The sequence below is a fragment of the Manacus vitellinus genome, unplaced genomic scaffold, assembly GCF_001715985.3.
Source record: "Manacus vitellinus isolate BGI_N305 unplaced genomic scaffold, ASM171598v3 scaffold_11_pilon, whole genome shotgun sequence".
In the NCBI taxonomy this organism is placed as follows: domain Eukaryota; kingdom Metazoa; phylum Chordata; class Aves; order Passeriformes; family Pipridae; genus Manacus; species Manacus vitellinus.
Window position 1 is genome coordinate 7,825,334 of NW_021938895.1, and position 15,096 is coordinate 7,840,429.

At 41.8% G+C, this 15,096-nt stretch overlaps 1 protein-coding gene across 1 annotated transcript; it reads left to right on the forward strand.

The window, feature by feature from the left end:
- The first annotated feature begins 623 nt into the window (after positions 1 to 623).
- LOC103764384 lies at positions 624 to 13,970 on the forward strand. The gene is made up of 20 exons (XM_029965777.1): positions 624 to 666; positions 3,231 to 3,323; positions 4,663 to 4,790; positions 5,532 to 5,675; positions 6,264 to 6,347; positions 6,857 to 7,024; positions 7,095 to 7,191; positions 7,288 to 7,511; positions 8,282 to 8,435; positions 8,508 to 8,716; positions 8,804 to 8,921; positions 9,067 to 9,272; positions 9,732 to 9,849; positions 10,367 to 10,536; positions 11,289 to 11,362; positions 11,440 to 11,567; positions 12,343 to 12,532; positions 12,955 to 13,096; positions 13,681 to 13,777; positions 13,897 to 13,970. The coding sequence occupies exons 1-20, from the start codon at positions 624 to 626 to the stop codon at positions 13,968 to 13,970; spliced, it is 2,661 nt and encodes an 886-aa protein (XP_029821637.1).
- Positions 13,971 to 15,096: the final 1,126 nt, after the last annotated feature.

The following is a 15,096-nucleotide window of genomic DNA, read 5'->3' on the forward strand; positions in this document are numbered from 1 at the left end:
TGCTCACTCTGTGACCTGACCACCTTCTGACCAGCAGCAGCTCAGCTTAGCAACTCCAGGAACATTGCACTCCCACACATCACTTATGGTGACCAGAGTGCGCTCATGCTGATGGTGAGAAACCATCACTGATCTGGGCTCAGGGCCAAAGGTATGACTTCTCCGCCTTCAGCATGTGGCAAAGGCAGGGTCTTTTTCTCAGATCTCCTTGTGGTCAGATTCACTTCTCTGCAGTTCTTGGGTTAATTTTCTCCAAATTTGAGGATGATTTCTGCTCTAGGTGTCACACAGATCACCTAATAAGAGAGTTCTTCATTTAGTTTGTGACACCCATCAATCTCCGTGTTCCCTTTTACTGTTAGTTTAGATATCTTACCTTAAAGGTTAACAGTTCCTTCTCTATTTTGTTAATCCAATTGCCTTAAAACTGTGTTTTATACATTTGCCTCTGGCAGACTTCAGCTGTCCAGGGAAGGCTATGCAAAATCCTCCACAGAGGAGACAGGGTGTATTGGCTTTGAGTGGCAAGATTTTCACAGCAGAGGGGCTACAGTGGTGGCTTCTGTGCGAAGTTGCCAGAAGCTTGGCTTCTCCCATGTCCGGCAGAGCCAATGCCAGCCAGGATGGACCCACTGCTGACCAAGGCCGAGCCTGTCAGTGATGGAGGTAAGTGCCTCTGGGATAACAAAGTTAAGAAGAGGAAAAAGACCCTATGCAAGTGCAGCCACAAGAGAGGAGTGAGAATATGTGAGATCAACAGCCCTGCAGACCCCAAGGTCAGTGCAGAAGGAGAGGCAGGAGGTGCCCCAGGCACAGAGCAGAGATTCCCCTGCAGCCCGTGGTACAGACCTTGGTGAGGCAGCTGTGCCCCTGCAGTTCATGGAGGTCAAGGGGGTCACAGAGATCTACCTGCAGCCTGGGGTAGGTTCATGCCCAAAGGAGGCAGTGACCTCATAGGAAGCCCACACTGGAGTAGGCTCCTGGCAGGAACTGTGGACCATGGAGAGAGGAGGCCTTGCTGGAGAAGGGTTGCTGGTAGAACTTGTGACCCTGCAGGCATCCCATGCTGGAGCAGTCTGTGCCTGAAGGACTGCATCCCGTGGAAAGAGATCCACGTTGGAGCAGTTTGTGAAGAATTGCAGCCCATGGGAAGGACTCGTTGGAGAAGTTCATGGAGGACTGTCTCCTATGGAAGGGACCCCACACTGGAGCAGGGGAAGAGTGTGAGGAGTCCTCTGAGGAAGAAGGAGTAGAGAGAGACAACATCTGATGAATCAACCACAGCCCTCATTCCCTGTTACCCCTGTGCTGCTGATGGGGAGGAGAGAGAGAAACTGGGAGTGAAGTTGAGTCTAGGAAGAAGGGAGGGGTGAGGGGAAGGTGATTTTAAGATCTAGTTTTTGTGTTTTATTATCCTAGGTTGATTTGATTGGCAATAAATTAAGCTAATTTCCCCAAGTCAAGTCTGTTCTGCCCACAGCAGTCGTTGGCAAGTGATCTCTCCCTGTCTTTATCTCAACCCATGAGCCTTTTCTTATATTTTTCCTCCACTGTCCAGCTGAGAAGGGCAGTGACAGAGAGGTTTTAGGGAACACCTGCAACTCAGCCAGGGTCAGCCCACCACACAGTAACTCCAAAACAGTGGATTACCTCATGATTTACCACAACAGCACCAATTATCCTATCCCCTGAAAACCTCATAGTTAGGAACTGGCAACCATATAAAAATAGGGAGACCTAGGGACCAAAATAGGAGCAGATTTAATCAGTAAAGCCAATAATCAGGTGATGTGCATTAGAGGTTCATAATTAGGAGGGTAAACAGCTGAGAAGGAGTTTCGTCAGTATAAACCAAGACTGAGAAGTCAGAAGGGTTTTGATTTCTATGCAAAGCTTCAAATCACAAAGGTGATTTTTGTTTGTGTGGGACTATAAAGGAAAAAAAACCACAAGTAGATGCTGAGCAAATGCACAATGAAGCTGAGGCTGGTGCAGAGGTGAGAACTCCATGGCTGCTAAACATAAGTGGTCTTACCTTTTCTAGACGTGACTATGAATATCCCTTTTTCTGATTTCTGAGTCTAAAGTTCTTGCTCTAAACGTCATAGTAGTATAAGATTCAGACTAGATCCTTCTAAGCAAGAAATGTGTTAGCAAGCTGTTATCACAGCTGAAGCTGCTGCTAATCCCTGTCTTCTTTTGCAGGTTGCTACTAATAGGTATATTCATCTCTGAAGTATGGACCCAAGACAGACTAGGTAATGCTGCTATAAACTGATTTCACATCAGTTTCCAGGCTTTTGCGTAGGTGATATATGTGTTTATGTGCGTGTTTCTGAAGAGTCTGAAGCTCTTGTGGCAGTTTTACTTGCACGTTTCCCTGAGAAGTTCCAAACACGCAGGGTTCTACTTGTGGACATTCTTTAGATTTATATATTGCCATATTAAGCAAATGCTTCCACTTCCTGACTCCAGTAACAAGTACTGAATACTTGCTTCCTGCCTCTAAGAGGTTTGAGAGCTGTAGCCTGGTTTATGCTGTGGTCATGGCTTGGGACTGGAGCTTCTTAAGCCATCTTCTTTGCTCCTGTGTGGTCTTTTCCCAGTATGAGGAGCTGGCTTCTGGTACTGGTACTTGGGCAAGTGTCCAGAGTAGGCTAATGGACAGCTGATGTGGCTGCTTCCTACGCAAACTGACTTGTGGCTCCTCTTGTGAATAGATGTGTAGAGATGGAGGGGTTTTTGTTGGGTTTTTTTTGTTGTTGTTGTTTTGTGATTTGTTTGTGGGTTTGTGGTGGGGTTTTTGTTTTGTTTTGTTTTGTTTTTTTTTAATTTGGGATTTTTTGGTTTAGGGGTTGGTTTTTTTTCTTTTCAGGAATGTGTGGGACTTTCATATTCTGTTTTATTTAATTTAAGGTGTTCAGATGGGGGCAGCCAATCTAGTACCTTTTTGACCCTGTTCCAAAATCCTGTTTCCATGACTGACTGACTGTTGCAGGCAGCATTGGCAGATGATCAGGCACAGTTACTACTAGGATACTAATTTCGGGGCTAGCTTTTATCCTGGAATTATTGCCACTATAAACACAATCTCTATCACTTCCTGACCAGAGATGCTAGTGTATGACTGTCACAACACTGACTTTATAGAGCAATCTGGGAAGCAGCAGATTTGTTTGTATCATATTTTCAATCCCCTACATACCAACCTTTCTATGCATTGAATGCAGGACCCATGAGATTAGAGTGCTTGGGGAACCTTCTGCGGATAACATTGAGTGTAGAATACTTTGAGGACAAATACTTATCTTTTTCTGTTGTTGGTAAGTTGATATAGAAGAACTTGGAGGGGGAATTACACATGGTGAAATGTTTAAAGTTCTCTGAGGTCCTTCTATACTAGAATCCCCTGGATTATTTTAATGTCATAGGACTTAGTAGGTTAGACCTTGTTTTAAGTAAAGCCAAATGATACCTTGATTTCTGTATAACCTATCCTGTAGACTTGTTCTGTGATAATTTAGCCATGAGTAGACTTGGTATTGCTACCTTTGAACTCAAATTAAAATGTGTACGGTAGTTTCTAGGCATATCAATGCCAGTGTATTTCCTTCCTGAAGTTCTCCAATAACAGTACATACTATTCTGAAAATTCACTACTTGAAGCTGGCACTACATTACTGACTTTTGCATTAGTGGCTTTTCACCTTCTTGGCTTACAGCTTGGTGGAGCCAAATAAATACTTAATGAAATTTAAGAAAAATTAGCTAGGCCCTCTAGCTATGGGATTAGTAGTCAGCAAGTGATGCATTTGAGTGAAAAGTGCCCCAGAATGCCCTGAAAGGGCACAGCGAGATAGCTTTTAGGCTATAAACACCTGCTCTAAGATATTATATGTATAAAATGTAAATGTGGCCTTGAACTAGTTCTCCATACTAATTATCTGCCTAACTATGTATAATCCATAACATCCAGTTTTCTAGAATGTTAACTTTTGTCAAAAAACGTTTGAAATATTTTCTTTGTTTAGGCACCTTCATTCATATACAAAGACACTGCAGCTGCAATTATATACATCTTAAAAGCATAAAGCAATTATTTTTGGAAGAAAAAAATCCCAAAACAACTAAACCAGAAAATTGATAAAAAGCTCAAAATCACAAAGACAATTTGGTAGACTAAAAAAAATCCAAGCTGTTCATCATCCTGGTAGATTGTCTCCTGAAAACTCTGCTGGCCAGGCAGGCAGAAAAACATGGGCCTGTGCCAGCCACAGGTCACCTCCTGGTGTTGCTAGGTTGTTGTCTGTCAATCCTGACAGCTTTGACACTGATGACCTAACTGACTGTTCTGAGATTACTGTGGGGTTTGCCCCTTTAGGATTTAATCTTTCCACGTTGGTGATTTTGGTTTGTTTGGTTTTTTTCCATCTCCAGTTCTTGAGCTTCAAGTGTTCCCCGTCCTAGCATGTCTAAAATTTTACCTTTCTTTCTTTCCATAGACTTTGTCTCAGCTCTCTTTGCAGTTCTCTGAGCCCAGGATATACAGCTGGGCTGTATGAGAGCAGGTTCAGCTGAACTCTGGGGCAAGGGCAGGTTGCTCAAGGAGTTGCAGAGCAGAAGTTATACATGTTAATACAGCTCTTCACTAATTGCCCGTAGATCAGTCTGGCATAGCCTGGGAGCTGGATGAGGCCATGGCAGCACAGTGTGGCTATACAGTGACTTACAGCAATTGGAGTAGCATTGAGTTTCGTGCTTCTGCAGCAAGCTGCCATGCTCACTTAGAGGTAAGTCTGTTATAAACACTTGGACCATAGTGCTGTTGTATGTGACCTTTATGTGAAAGATGACAAAATTATTGATAGGCATTAATTGAAGTGTCATAATGTCTTGAACATCTATTAGTAGAAAATTATTGAATTCTTTTCAAATTTATCCAGAGATCTGAGTATATTCCATGGTACTGATTTTTGGATGGCCTACAGATGAACACATGGAGTATATCATGTGCCCTTGAAGGGCAACTGTTTTCTTTTGGAATAAGGAGTTCTGTCTGGCAGCTGTGTTGCACTCTGCCCTAATATTGTTTAGTGTCTGAGACAGCTCAGGGTAAAAACTCAAGCTTAGGCTGTTTTGTTTTGCTGGTTCATTGCTACTATGTCATAAAATCAGCTATAGTCTAGGTTTGGTTGATTTTTTTTTTTTTCTTTTTGTTGTTGTTTGTTTGTTTGGGGTTTGGTTTGATTTTTGGTTTGTTTGTTTGTTTGGGGTTTTTTTTGTCCGATTCTGAGCCTTGCAAAAGGACAAAGGTGCTGCCCAGAGTATTTTTGTTGCTGTGTAGCTGTACAGCTATATACATATATCTTATGGAGTTCAGTTGAAAGTGATAATGCTTTGCTATGGAGTCATGCTTTTCTACTGAGGCTGGCGGGTGAGTTTTGTAATTTACTTTTAGGTCATGAGAGTAGGCGGTGCCTAACTAGGAAAAAAATCAGAGTAACGAGCAGATCTTCCCCTTGTCCATGCAGAAAGATGTATTCACAGTAACTATACAAATCAAAACATCTCGTACTCCTGATATGAAAAATGCTACATCTCATCTGAAAAGTGCAAGTTGCCATTATGGTCCATGGAGTTTGAGAGAGTTAGTATGTGAACGTAACTACATGGAGGTAAGTACTTATGAGAAAGTACTAAAAGTAAAAAAGTAAGTACTGTAAGATGTTCTCATGGATTTTCTTTCCAATACATATTCCTAGCATCCAATCAGCTTCAGACTGCTCCACCATGAACAGATCACTAGTGAATGCACAGCATGCTGCTTGAGTTTAGTGATGCATTTATATTATGCTTGTATAGCCTACTTGTGAGCCCTAATAGCTAATAGAGTTGTGAAATGGTATGCAAACGGTTAAGCTAATGGCTTGAACTCACTAAATATTGCCTCAACAACTCCATGTATACTTTCTGAAGGAAATTTACCTGCTGAATTTGCTGAAGAGGAATGCAGAGGTGGAAATAGACTCCTCTTGGAAGAGGACATGGGAGTCAAGAACAAACTCCTGGTCTTAACTAATAGAAATTAGAATACAAGCAGAAAATAAAAAGAAACTGAAATTAAGCAGACTGTAGATAACACATAACATGATGGCATCTCCATCTAGGAAGTGGTGATTTCTATTGAAAACAACTTGTAGGGTGTTGAAGACAAGGAAACAAGTGCTATCAGCAAACCCCTTACAGATGCTTTTTTCCTTCAGGTTTCTGTCAGGAAGGAGGTTCCACAGCCTATAAAAGACTTCATTCGAGATGCACCTGAGGACTGGAGTCTTGTCTTTCCAGAAGTAAAACTACAGGTTTTCTTCCTAGTGAAAGCTAGTGCTACCTCTGGCACAACCATTCCTCTATTCTATAACCACACAATACAAAATGTCCTTTCAAAAAGTACTTAAATAGGAAGAGGAAAACTGTAGCAAGTGGTTTTAGTATATTTGTATAGGTTAGAAATATAGGCAGCTGTAGACTATGTCTCCAAGGAAGAAATCAAGTCTTCCCCAGGTAAGAGACTGTGCAACAAAAACTGTCTTTAAGACCCCATGGCCCAGAAGAGAACTGTGGAGAGTTTTTTTGTTCTTGGACCCTGTATTTGCAATGCTGCAGTGCAATTAATCTGTTGCTCTTCACATGGAAAGTCTTTGGGGTGTGTGTGTGAGGGTAAAGCTGGAGGGGTATCCCACTAGAAGTATTTAAAGGCAACAAAACTGCTGGGCAATTCAATATAATAAGTTATTCGATACAGTAAATCTGCTGCTTTGAACATCATGTTTAAACTATTGATGAATTTCTCTGGCAGGCAAAATCAGAAGAAATCTCAATATGGCAAATAGTATTTCATCAGCCAGAAGAAAAAAAGGCTCTGCTTGTGAGCGATGCTTGGAGTGCAGGTTATGGACTCAACACCACAGACACCAGGGTTGTGCTGCGAATACCACACACTGCTGCACAGGTTCAGCTGGTTGAGGTTGGTATGCTCCTGCTGGCCCAGCAAAAGCTGCCAGGCTGTGCAGGTCCAACCAGATCTCTTCCTACAGGATCAGGGAATCAACTTTTCTGTGGTGAGATCCAGTACATTTTACAAACATCGATGGATGATCCTGATGGTGGACACTACTGTGGCATGTCCTGTAGGTAAGAAATGTGGTACCCTTCTCCAGTGCTGAAATGTGCAGGGAAAGGCTTAAAACTAGAGTAATAAGCTGACAACTTTCATATCTTGTCCCTAAGGTGGTGGGGATTACACTAACAAAACAATCACCTGGACTGTTCCAAAGTATTTTCCACTACTCTCTGCTGGAGCAACTAGCTTTAAGGATGTGCTTGTGGAAGCTGGTGTGGATCTACACAAACTCTCTGCTAAAGAAATGGCTTCCAGGAAATATGTGTTATCGAATGACTTAAATGCAATTATGATGAAGATTCCAATAGGTGCAGAAGGAGGCTATTATAAGGTTAGTGACTTACATTAGGTACTGGGAAGCAATATTCTGGCTTTTGGGGATTTTTTGTTGTTTCTGGGTTTGTTTGTTTTTTGAGGAGGAATAATTCTTCATCTCGTTCCTTTCAAATGAAGGATGGGCATGAGGGAGAACAAAGGGTTTATTAAAAACTCCAGAAGCCCTGACCAAAGATAGCTTCTGTAAGCACCACTTTATGAAGAATTTCTTTTCTTGCAAACACAGATGGACACAATCCTACACAGAACTATTGATTTGTCTCTTTCCTCGGGCTAACACAGAGCTTTCACCTATTAGTCCTGATGTCATACTCCTTGGAGACAGTCCTAACAGGACTGTAAAGCATGCAATGGGTTCCGTTGTATTTTACACAGACCACTTAAGAGAATGGGAACAACCCATTTGTCCAGCAGACCGTGTGATATTAGGATGGGCTGAGACTATACATCTAAGTCTAGTTGTTTGGAGTGAACTGAGTTCTGGGCAAATATAATAACTGAAGTTCCAAGGAAGTTGCAGGAGAAGCCCTCTCACTGTGAAATAGTCCCCTGCTGCTTTGAAACTTGGGAGTGGGAGGCAATTTTCCAATGGAAACCTTCTGAGTATTCTGAGGTAATCTAAATTCACAGGGATACAAAAGTTCATGATTCCTGAGCAGAGAAGAGTAATTGCTTGGAGCTATGCCTTTAGCTGACCTTGAGACGCTTCAATATAACTTTATGTAAAATCATGCTATACTAAAGGGTGCTGGTTTGAAACTCTAGACTTCTGTGAGCAGTGGACAGCTTGGGAAAAAATACACCATCAACCTGTTCCTGGAACACCAGTGGGAAGACAACAAATGGGGACTAACTAAACATATATTCATCAAGGAAATAGAAACACCATTTGAACAAGTAGAACTTGCTATAACCAACAGTAAGTAGCTGAACATTGAATTTATTCAAGTTTTTGATACTCTTAAGAGCTTAATGTTATTTTCCTTTTCAGATTCAAATCTGAGTACAAGATTAATGAATGTGACAGTGGGAACATTCCTTCCAGATGTGGAGCTTATGAACCTAACCATTGAGGGAGTAACTCTTGCTGTACCTCAAGCTGTTCAGCATGGATATATAATACACAGGACCAGATATTCTAATGGAAGCAAAGCATACATAATACAAGTCCCACTTGATGCCCCAAGCATTAAGAAAGAGGTGTGTACTAAGACACTGTGCCATATCATGGTATAGAGATGATGATATCACTTGGTGATTTTTCATGTCTAAATATGATTTTCCTAGTATGTGAGAGACAACATGAGAGCATACACCCTGAATGTCACACTTGCATTCATTACCCGTCCATCAAAGGAGACCTTCACTGTCCCAGTCATAACAGTGTCAGCTGTTAGAGATGCAGGTAAACTTAGTGGAACTTGGGCAAAACTGTACCAACCTGGCTATGAACTCTGCTGTTAACTGGGCTACTTTCAGCTGTCAGTCCCAAATAACTGTGATAAAGTGATCACAGCTAGCATGCTGGCTGACTCTTGGCCCTCTTACAGTACTGCCCAGTGTGAGAGGATTTTGTGATGGGAGGAACCTTCATCTCATTATCACTCATGGGAATGTGGACCAAAACTGGCTACCCTTCATCTCAGACTGGCACCTGACCCCAGAGGCAGCACAGAAGTACAACTACAGTCTGAGGGACAATGGCACTCACTTGGCAATCTCTGTCCCTTTCCTTTCTCCCCATGTGAACTATGAGGTAAGGGTTCCAGCATGTGGCAATTAAAAGGCATGCTCCAGCTGTGGAATGTCAACATGATACAGTATGTCCTTGAAGGTGAAATAAGACTTCCCTTTGAGATAAACTTCAAAGGAATAATGGAGGATTATTTTCTGCCCTTGGAAAGAACACTTTAGTTTCCCTTGGTTAACGCTGGCAGAAATAGGCAAGAAAAAAAAACATGTTCTGCTTGTACTTTAAGGCTGAACACTTTTAAAGACAACTGTACACGCAGTGGAGTTTGTATTGCATTCTATTGCAAAACAACTGAAAAAGCTCACTGTGTAAGCTTCTGGATTAAAAAGATATAGCCTGAGAATTTGTCTTTGCTCAAGCACCATTACCTTTGCCTTGTCATAACCTGCCCTCTCAGTTTTTGAATGCTTTAGTTGAACAGTGTCTTTATTCTCTTGTTTAACCCATGATTTTCATCTCTAGGGCTTTCATACTTCTGGAATAAAAGCTTCACTCTACTTAACCTTGAAGGATGGCATCACCTTGGCTAATAGGAGGGACTTCTCAGTTTCCTGCAGATTTTCACCTTCAGAGCTAATACGTAATAGCATTTTGGGGATTAGCTATTAATGTTATTTGAGTTCCAAAACTAAGTCAAGTAGTCTGAAATGTTTCTAGGGCTTATGCTTGTATGCACTCTATTTGGCTGTCAGATTTTCTACCAATTAATATGCAACAAGGCAAGTCAAATTACATATTGTAGTGACTATCCTGCCTAGTATGGGAGCAAGGGAAGGAGGTGGGAAACTTTACTTCCCCTCACCTCCAACATCATGAAGCTTTTTTTATAGGGTTTTTGTGGCTCTTTTGAGAGTTTAATGAAATGGGGTTTTTGGTGGGGCATGGGGAGAATCAGCATATAAATTAGTCATTCTAAAGTTACTCATCAGTGTTAAATGTCCTGAGTATTGGCTAGAAAAACCCTTTTGAAAGAGGGTAAGAGTTCCTTCTGAGCTGCCAAAGAACTTGCTGGAAAATCTGTGAAGAATCTCTTTATTGTTAGACTACAAAATGAGTTTGGGTCCTGATTTGTGTGAAAATGTAGATTTCTCTTTCAGAATGCCTGCCCAATGGCACTGTGATTATTACTGCAATAAAAATGGTAGGTATTGCAGACTTGGACATTAGTCTGCTTGTCTTGAGGGACAGACAGTGCAAACCCAGTCTAGTGACAGAGAAGACTGCAACCTTCAAGTTCAGTGTGAACACTTGTGGAACAATTAGAAAGGTAAGGATTTAGTCACATGAAGTTTATTCTGCACTGGAATGGGGTTACTGCTAGAATGGGCAGAGGTTCAGAGGTTCAGAGTTGAGCAGAAGCTGACTTTTTGTTAAGTAGTACATCTATGCTTTCTCTCCAAGGGTACTAAATTGAGTTGGGCAGAAGTTCTTATCTGGAAAAAAGAAAAAGCTTTTCAAGGTCGTAGGTGCTTTCTGAAACTAGCCTTCAGTTTGATGCCTCTGAGTTGTTTAGTAGGGGACTTGAATGCAAGTTTATGCTGTTGAGATATACTCATATGCCTTGCAGAAGCTGTTTAGGTGTTGCTAATGACTGTGTGGACAAAGACTAGTGTGAGCACTGTTGCTATACCTATGTACTGTATACATAGAAAACAGACAAAATAACATAAGATCAGAACACACTCAAATTCAGGTCATCATAAAAGCAACTTGTTTCTGTGGTGTTGCATCTCGTTCTATACACTGATTCAGTGAACAGCTGATCCTTTTCTCAGGCCTTATGTACTCCCCTTCTGGGGTGTTATGTCATATTCGAGGTAATAATCTTTCTTGACTATGGCACATCTGCCTGCTACGGTCAACTTTAGTTCGGTAAACATAAGGCTGTTGGCTAGTCTGGCCATTTCTAAGTGTTCTCTGCTCAGTGCAATCTGCCAGTTAAGGGATGTAGAATTTGTGTCAAACACAAAGTAAACTCTAATGGGATTGTCCTGTTTGTAATGGTGTGTATCTTTTCAGTTCAACAGCACGACTATGACATATGAGAATGAGGTACTCTATTTCAGACCTGGCAATGATACACCAGTATACAGGTAAGTGTCATTCCCTAGAAGAAGGTTGTATGTGTTATTTTGGTTGTAAAAATCTAATGTTAAACCTCTTCTCTCAGGCTGGCATTTGTCTGCTCATATGCAGTCAAGCAGGTTGTTGATGTCCGATACGAATCTAAGAAGAACCCACTGCCTCATGTTAAGCCAGGGTTTGGCTCTCTCGCTCTTTCGCTGAAGCTCTTCAAAGGTAACACTTACGATTAGACTGTATAGAATCACTGAATGGCTGAAGTTGGAAGGGACCTGAAGGTGATCTTATCTATCCACTCTGCTCAAGCAGGGCCACCTAGAACAGGTTGCCCGGGACTATTTTGAATATCTTAAAGGATCAGGTGAAAACCTTTTTAAGGCCTCTAACAGAGGTTTTCCATTCCAGAATGCAGATAAATGGCCAAATAACTGTAGTGGAACAGACCTAGCATCACTGATGCATGTATGGTTTTTCCTGCTTGGTCTGGGCATGATACGAGTTTTGTGTAGTGGCTGTGATGTCAGCTTCTCTCTCCTATCATTTCTTAGGTGGCTTAGCACTGACCAAAGTAGTTGCAACCTGTGCCAGAGAAAGAAGCTACGTGCAACACTGCTGTAAAATAATACCTATAATAGCAGAAAGGGCTGACTGAAGCCTTAACCAAATGTTCACCCTGACTGGAGTGGCCTCGATGAATTTTTTTACTGTTTTTCCCTTCTCAGTACCTTTACCAAGACAGTTTTGAATTAGCATCTTAATCTAATGGATTTTTGCAACAGGAGTGTCTCAATTATGGATCCTCAATGCCAAGGAAAACAGTTGATTTTTGCTTTCATTGCTGGATTTTACTTTTCTGTCATTCTGTTTTGATTTGTTGTCCCAAATTTTGTATTACTGTGCCAGAGTAAATGGTGATGAAAAGAAGAGTGAAGCAGAAAGTTTCCAAATATTTCCTCTGCAAAACCAAAACTCTATCAATGCTCTCTTTTAGAGAAATCCTATTCAGAACCCTACCAGGAATCAGAATATCCTGTGGTAAAATACCTGAGAGAGGCACTGTATTTTGAAGTTGAACTGCTCCAGCCTAAAGATGCAAGACTGGACCTCAACCTGGATGACTGTTGGGCTACAAACTCCCAAAGCCAGGACAGCCTTCCACAGTGGCCCATCCTTATAAATGGGTAAGGAGGGCTTCCCTTCTCTGTTTGGTAACTGTTCAGTACAAAGTCCTGTACTTTAGGTGGGAGGAAAGGGGAAGAGGATAGAAGTCAGCTTGGATGCATTGTTCTGTCCTGATGGGCAGTGGCTGCTAGGCCATGGGGCCTGTGTTTGTGTCAGCACAGTGGCAGTGCCTTCTGGTGGCAGCAGGACATGGAGGTGACCAGAAGTGCTTCTAGCTAACAGCTTTCAGCTGGAAAGAAAGAACAAGAAATACCCCTGACTGTGGCCAAAAACAGGAATCATGAGCTGGGGAGGATCTATCCATTCCCCTGTGGGTCAAGGCAAACAGAAGGAAGGTCCCCTGTACCTCACCTCCTTGCTGTGTTTAAAGATCTAGTTGAAGGTTTAGATTAAGGACATTTTCTTTCACTTTCCCAAAAAGGTGTGAAAACAACAAAGACTCCTACAGAACTGTCTTCCATGAAGTTAATTATAGTCTCAGAGTAGAATTTCCTCAACACCTAAAGAGATTTGAAGTGAGGATGTTCACCTTTGTACAGAACTCAACTCTGCTACAAGAGCAGGTGAGATGTCTCTGTGTTCTGTTATGAGCTGTTGGCAGTCCCAACAGGTGAGCCTGGAGTGGTGCCTGCAGCCAATGCTGTGTAAGCCCTCAGGTGGCCAGGTGTGCCTGGGGCTATTGGCCATCTCCTTGAAGGCATAACGTTCTAAGAGGAGTGAATAAAGGCCAGCCACTTAAGTGTTCAGTTCATAGAACAGAATTATAGAATCATTTAGGTTGGAAAAGACCTCTAAGCTCCTCAAGTCCAACCTCTGACTGAATACCATCATGCCCACTAAACCATATTGCGGAGTGCTACATCTACTCATTTTTTGAACCCTCCCAGGTATAGTGACTCCACCACTTCCCTGGGGAGCCTGTTCCGATGCTTAACCACTCTTTCAGTGAAAAAAAAATTTTCCTAATATCTGACCTGAAGCACTCCTGGCACAACTTGAGGCCATTTTCCCCTTGTCTTTTTGTTAGTTGCCTGGGAGAACAGGCAAACCCTCACCTTCCCACAACCTTCATATCCTTTGGGGTCAGTACACATGGAATGCCAAATAAGACTTCCCTAAACATGATGTGAATATTCTTGTCTTGTAGCTGTATTTCCACTGCAGTGTGGTGATCTGCAACACCAAGCAACAGCCTTTAGACTTTCTTTGTCCAAGGAGATGCAATCCTGGGAAACACAAACTTGGTAAGAAAGCAGGCACTTCTCAAGTCACTTTGCTCAGCACTATGGCATGTGCTCTCATGAGCTGTGTCAGATGACAGTCTCTGCTGTACAGAGAATTAAAAGCTGAAATGTCTCATCAGCCCGCAGTGCAGAACCACATCTGCATGGACAAGTGTCATCTGGAGCAGTGCTTTTTAGAAAGGAAAACAACTAGCATAGGTAGGCATCAATCTTAAATTACACTACTGAAACACCAGGCGTACTACTGTTGTAATGTAAGAGTTCTGTGTACTTCTCTTCTCCCTTCAGGTGACTGCACTGACTTCTGACAGAGACTAAAGAAGAACTTATTTTTGTGAAGTTGTAATTAGGTGATCTGAGTGAGCACAGCCTGCTGCCCAGATTCACAAATCAAACAATTTCAACAGCATCTGATGGGAAAATACACTGGCAGTGTCTACTGAGAAAGGGGTCTGCTAACCAGTATTGGATGTAACTGTGTTTGTGTGCTGCTCTCCTCTGTTCCTCTACAGCATTAGACTCTTAGTCTTTTGTGTGACTTGCATCTGACCTAGTCTGCTCAGCTAACATGTCCAAAACTTGTGTCACTTTGCAGTTGGAATCATCTGTTTTGGGGTAGGGGAGAAAGGTTGGCAGCAAGTGTGAAGTCAATTGAAATCACTTTGAGGGTTTTTTTTTTTTTTAAGCTTCAGTATGAGCAAAGGATTGCAGAGAGCTTAATGTCAGTAAGTGAAAGTGGGTTTTTTGGAGCAAGACGGGGATGAACACGCTTGATTCTGTAGTGGCTGTTGACAGAAAAGCCATAAACCAAATCTTGCAGGAGTGTTGTGGCTCTGCAATGTCAAGTTGCCTTCCCAAGGTGGAGTAAAATTGCTCACAGGTAGCACAGTGACTGCTTAGCTGAGTATGCTGTCAACCAACCTACACGAAAACGAGCTTTTAGTAAAGACTTGTAATAGAATCTGTGTATTATCATTACTACTATCTGCAAAGTGTTAAGGATTCTTACCTTGAGAACATTGATGCTTATGAGCTCCTGTCAGATTTTCCTGTCTCTTTTTTAATGGGAGAAAAATTTCTTCGTTTCTTCTTTGCTTCTGAACAGTGGTATGAAAACAGTTGAGATACAATATTTTATTTTCCTGTTCTAAGGAAAGATATTGCTTAGCATGAATCATTATCCCTTAGGCTAAATAGACAATAATGGGTGTCTGCTTTTTAACTTTATATTAAAGAGAATTGTACTACAGGGAATTTCTGTAAAGGCTAACTTGAGCAAGAAACTATTTTGTGAATCTATTTGCACTTTGTGAGAAAGC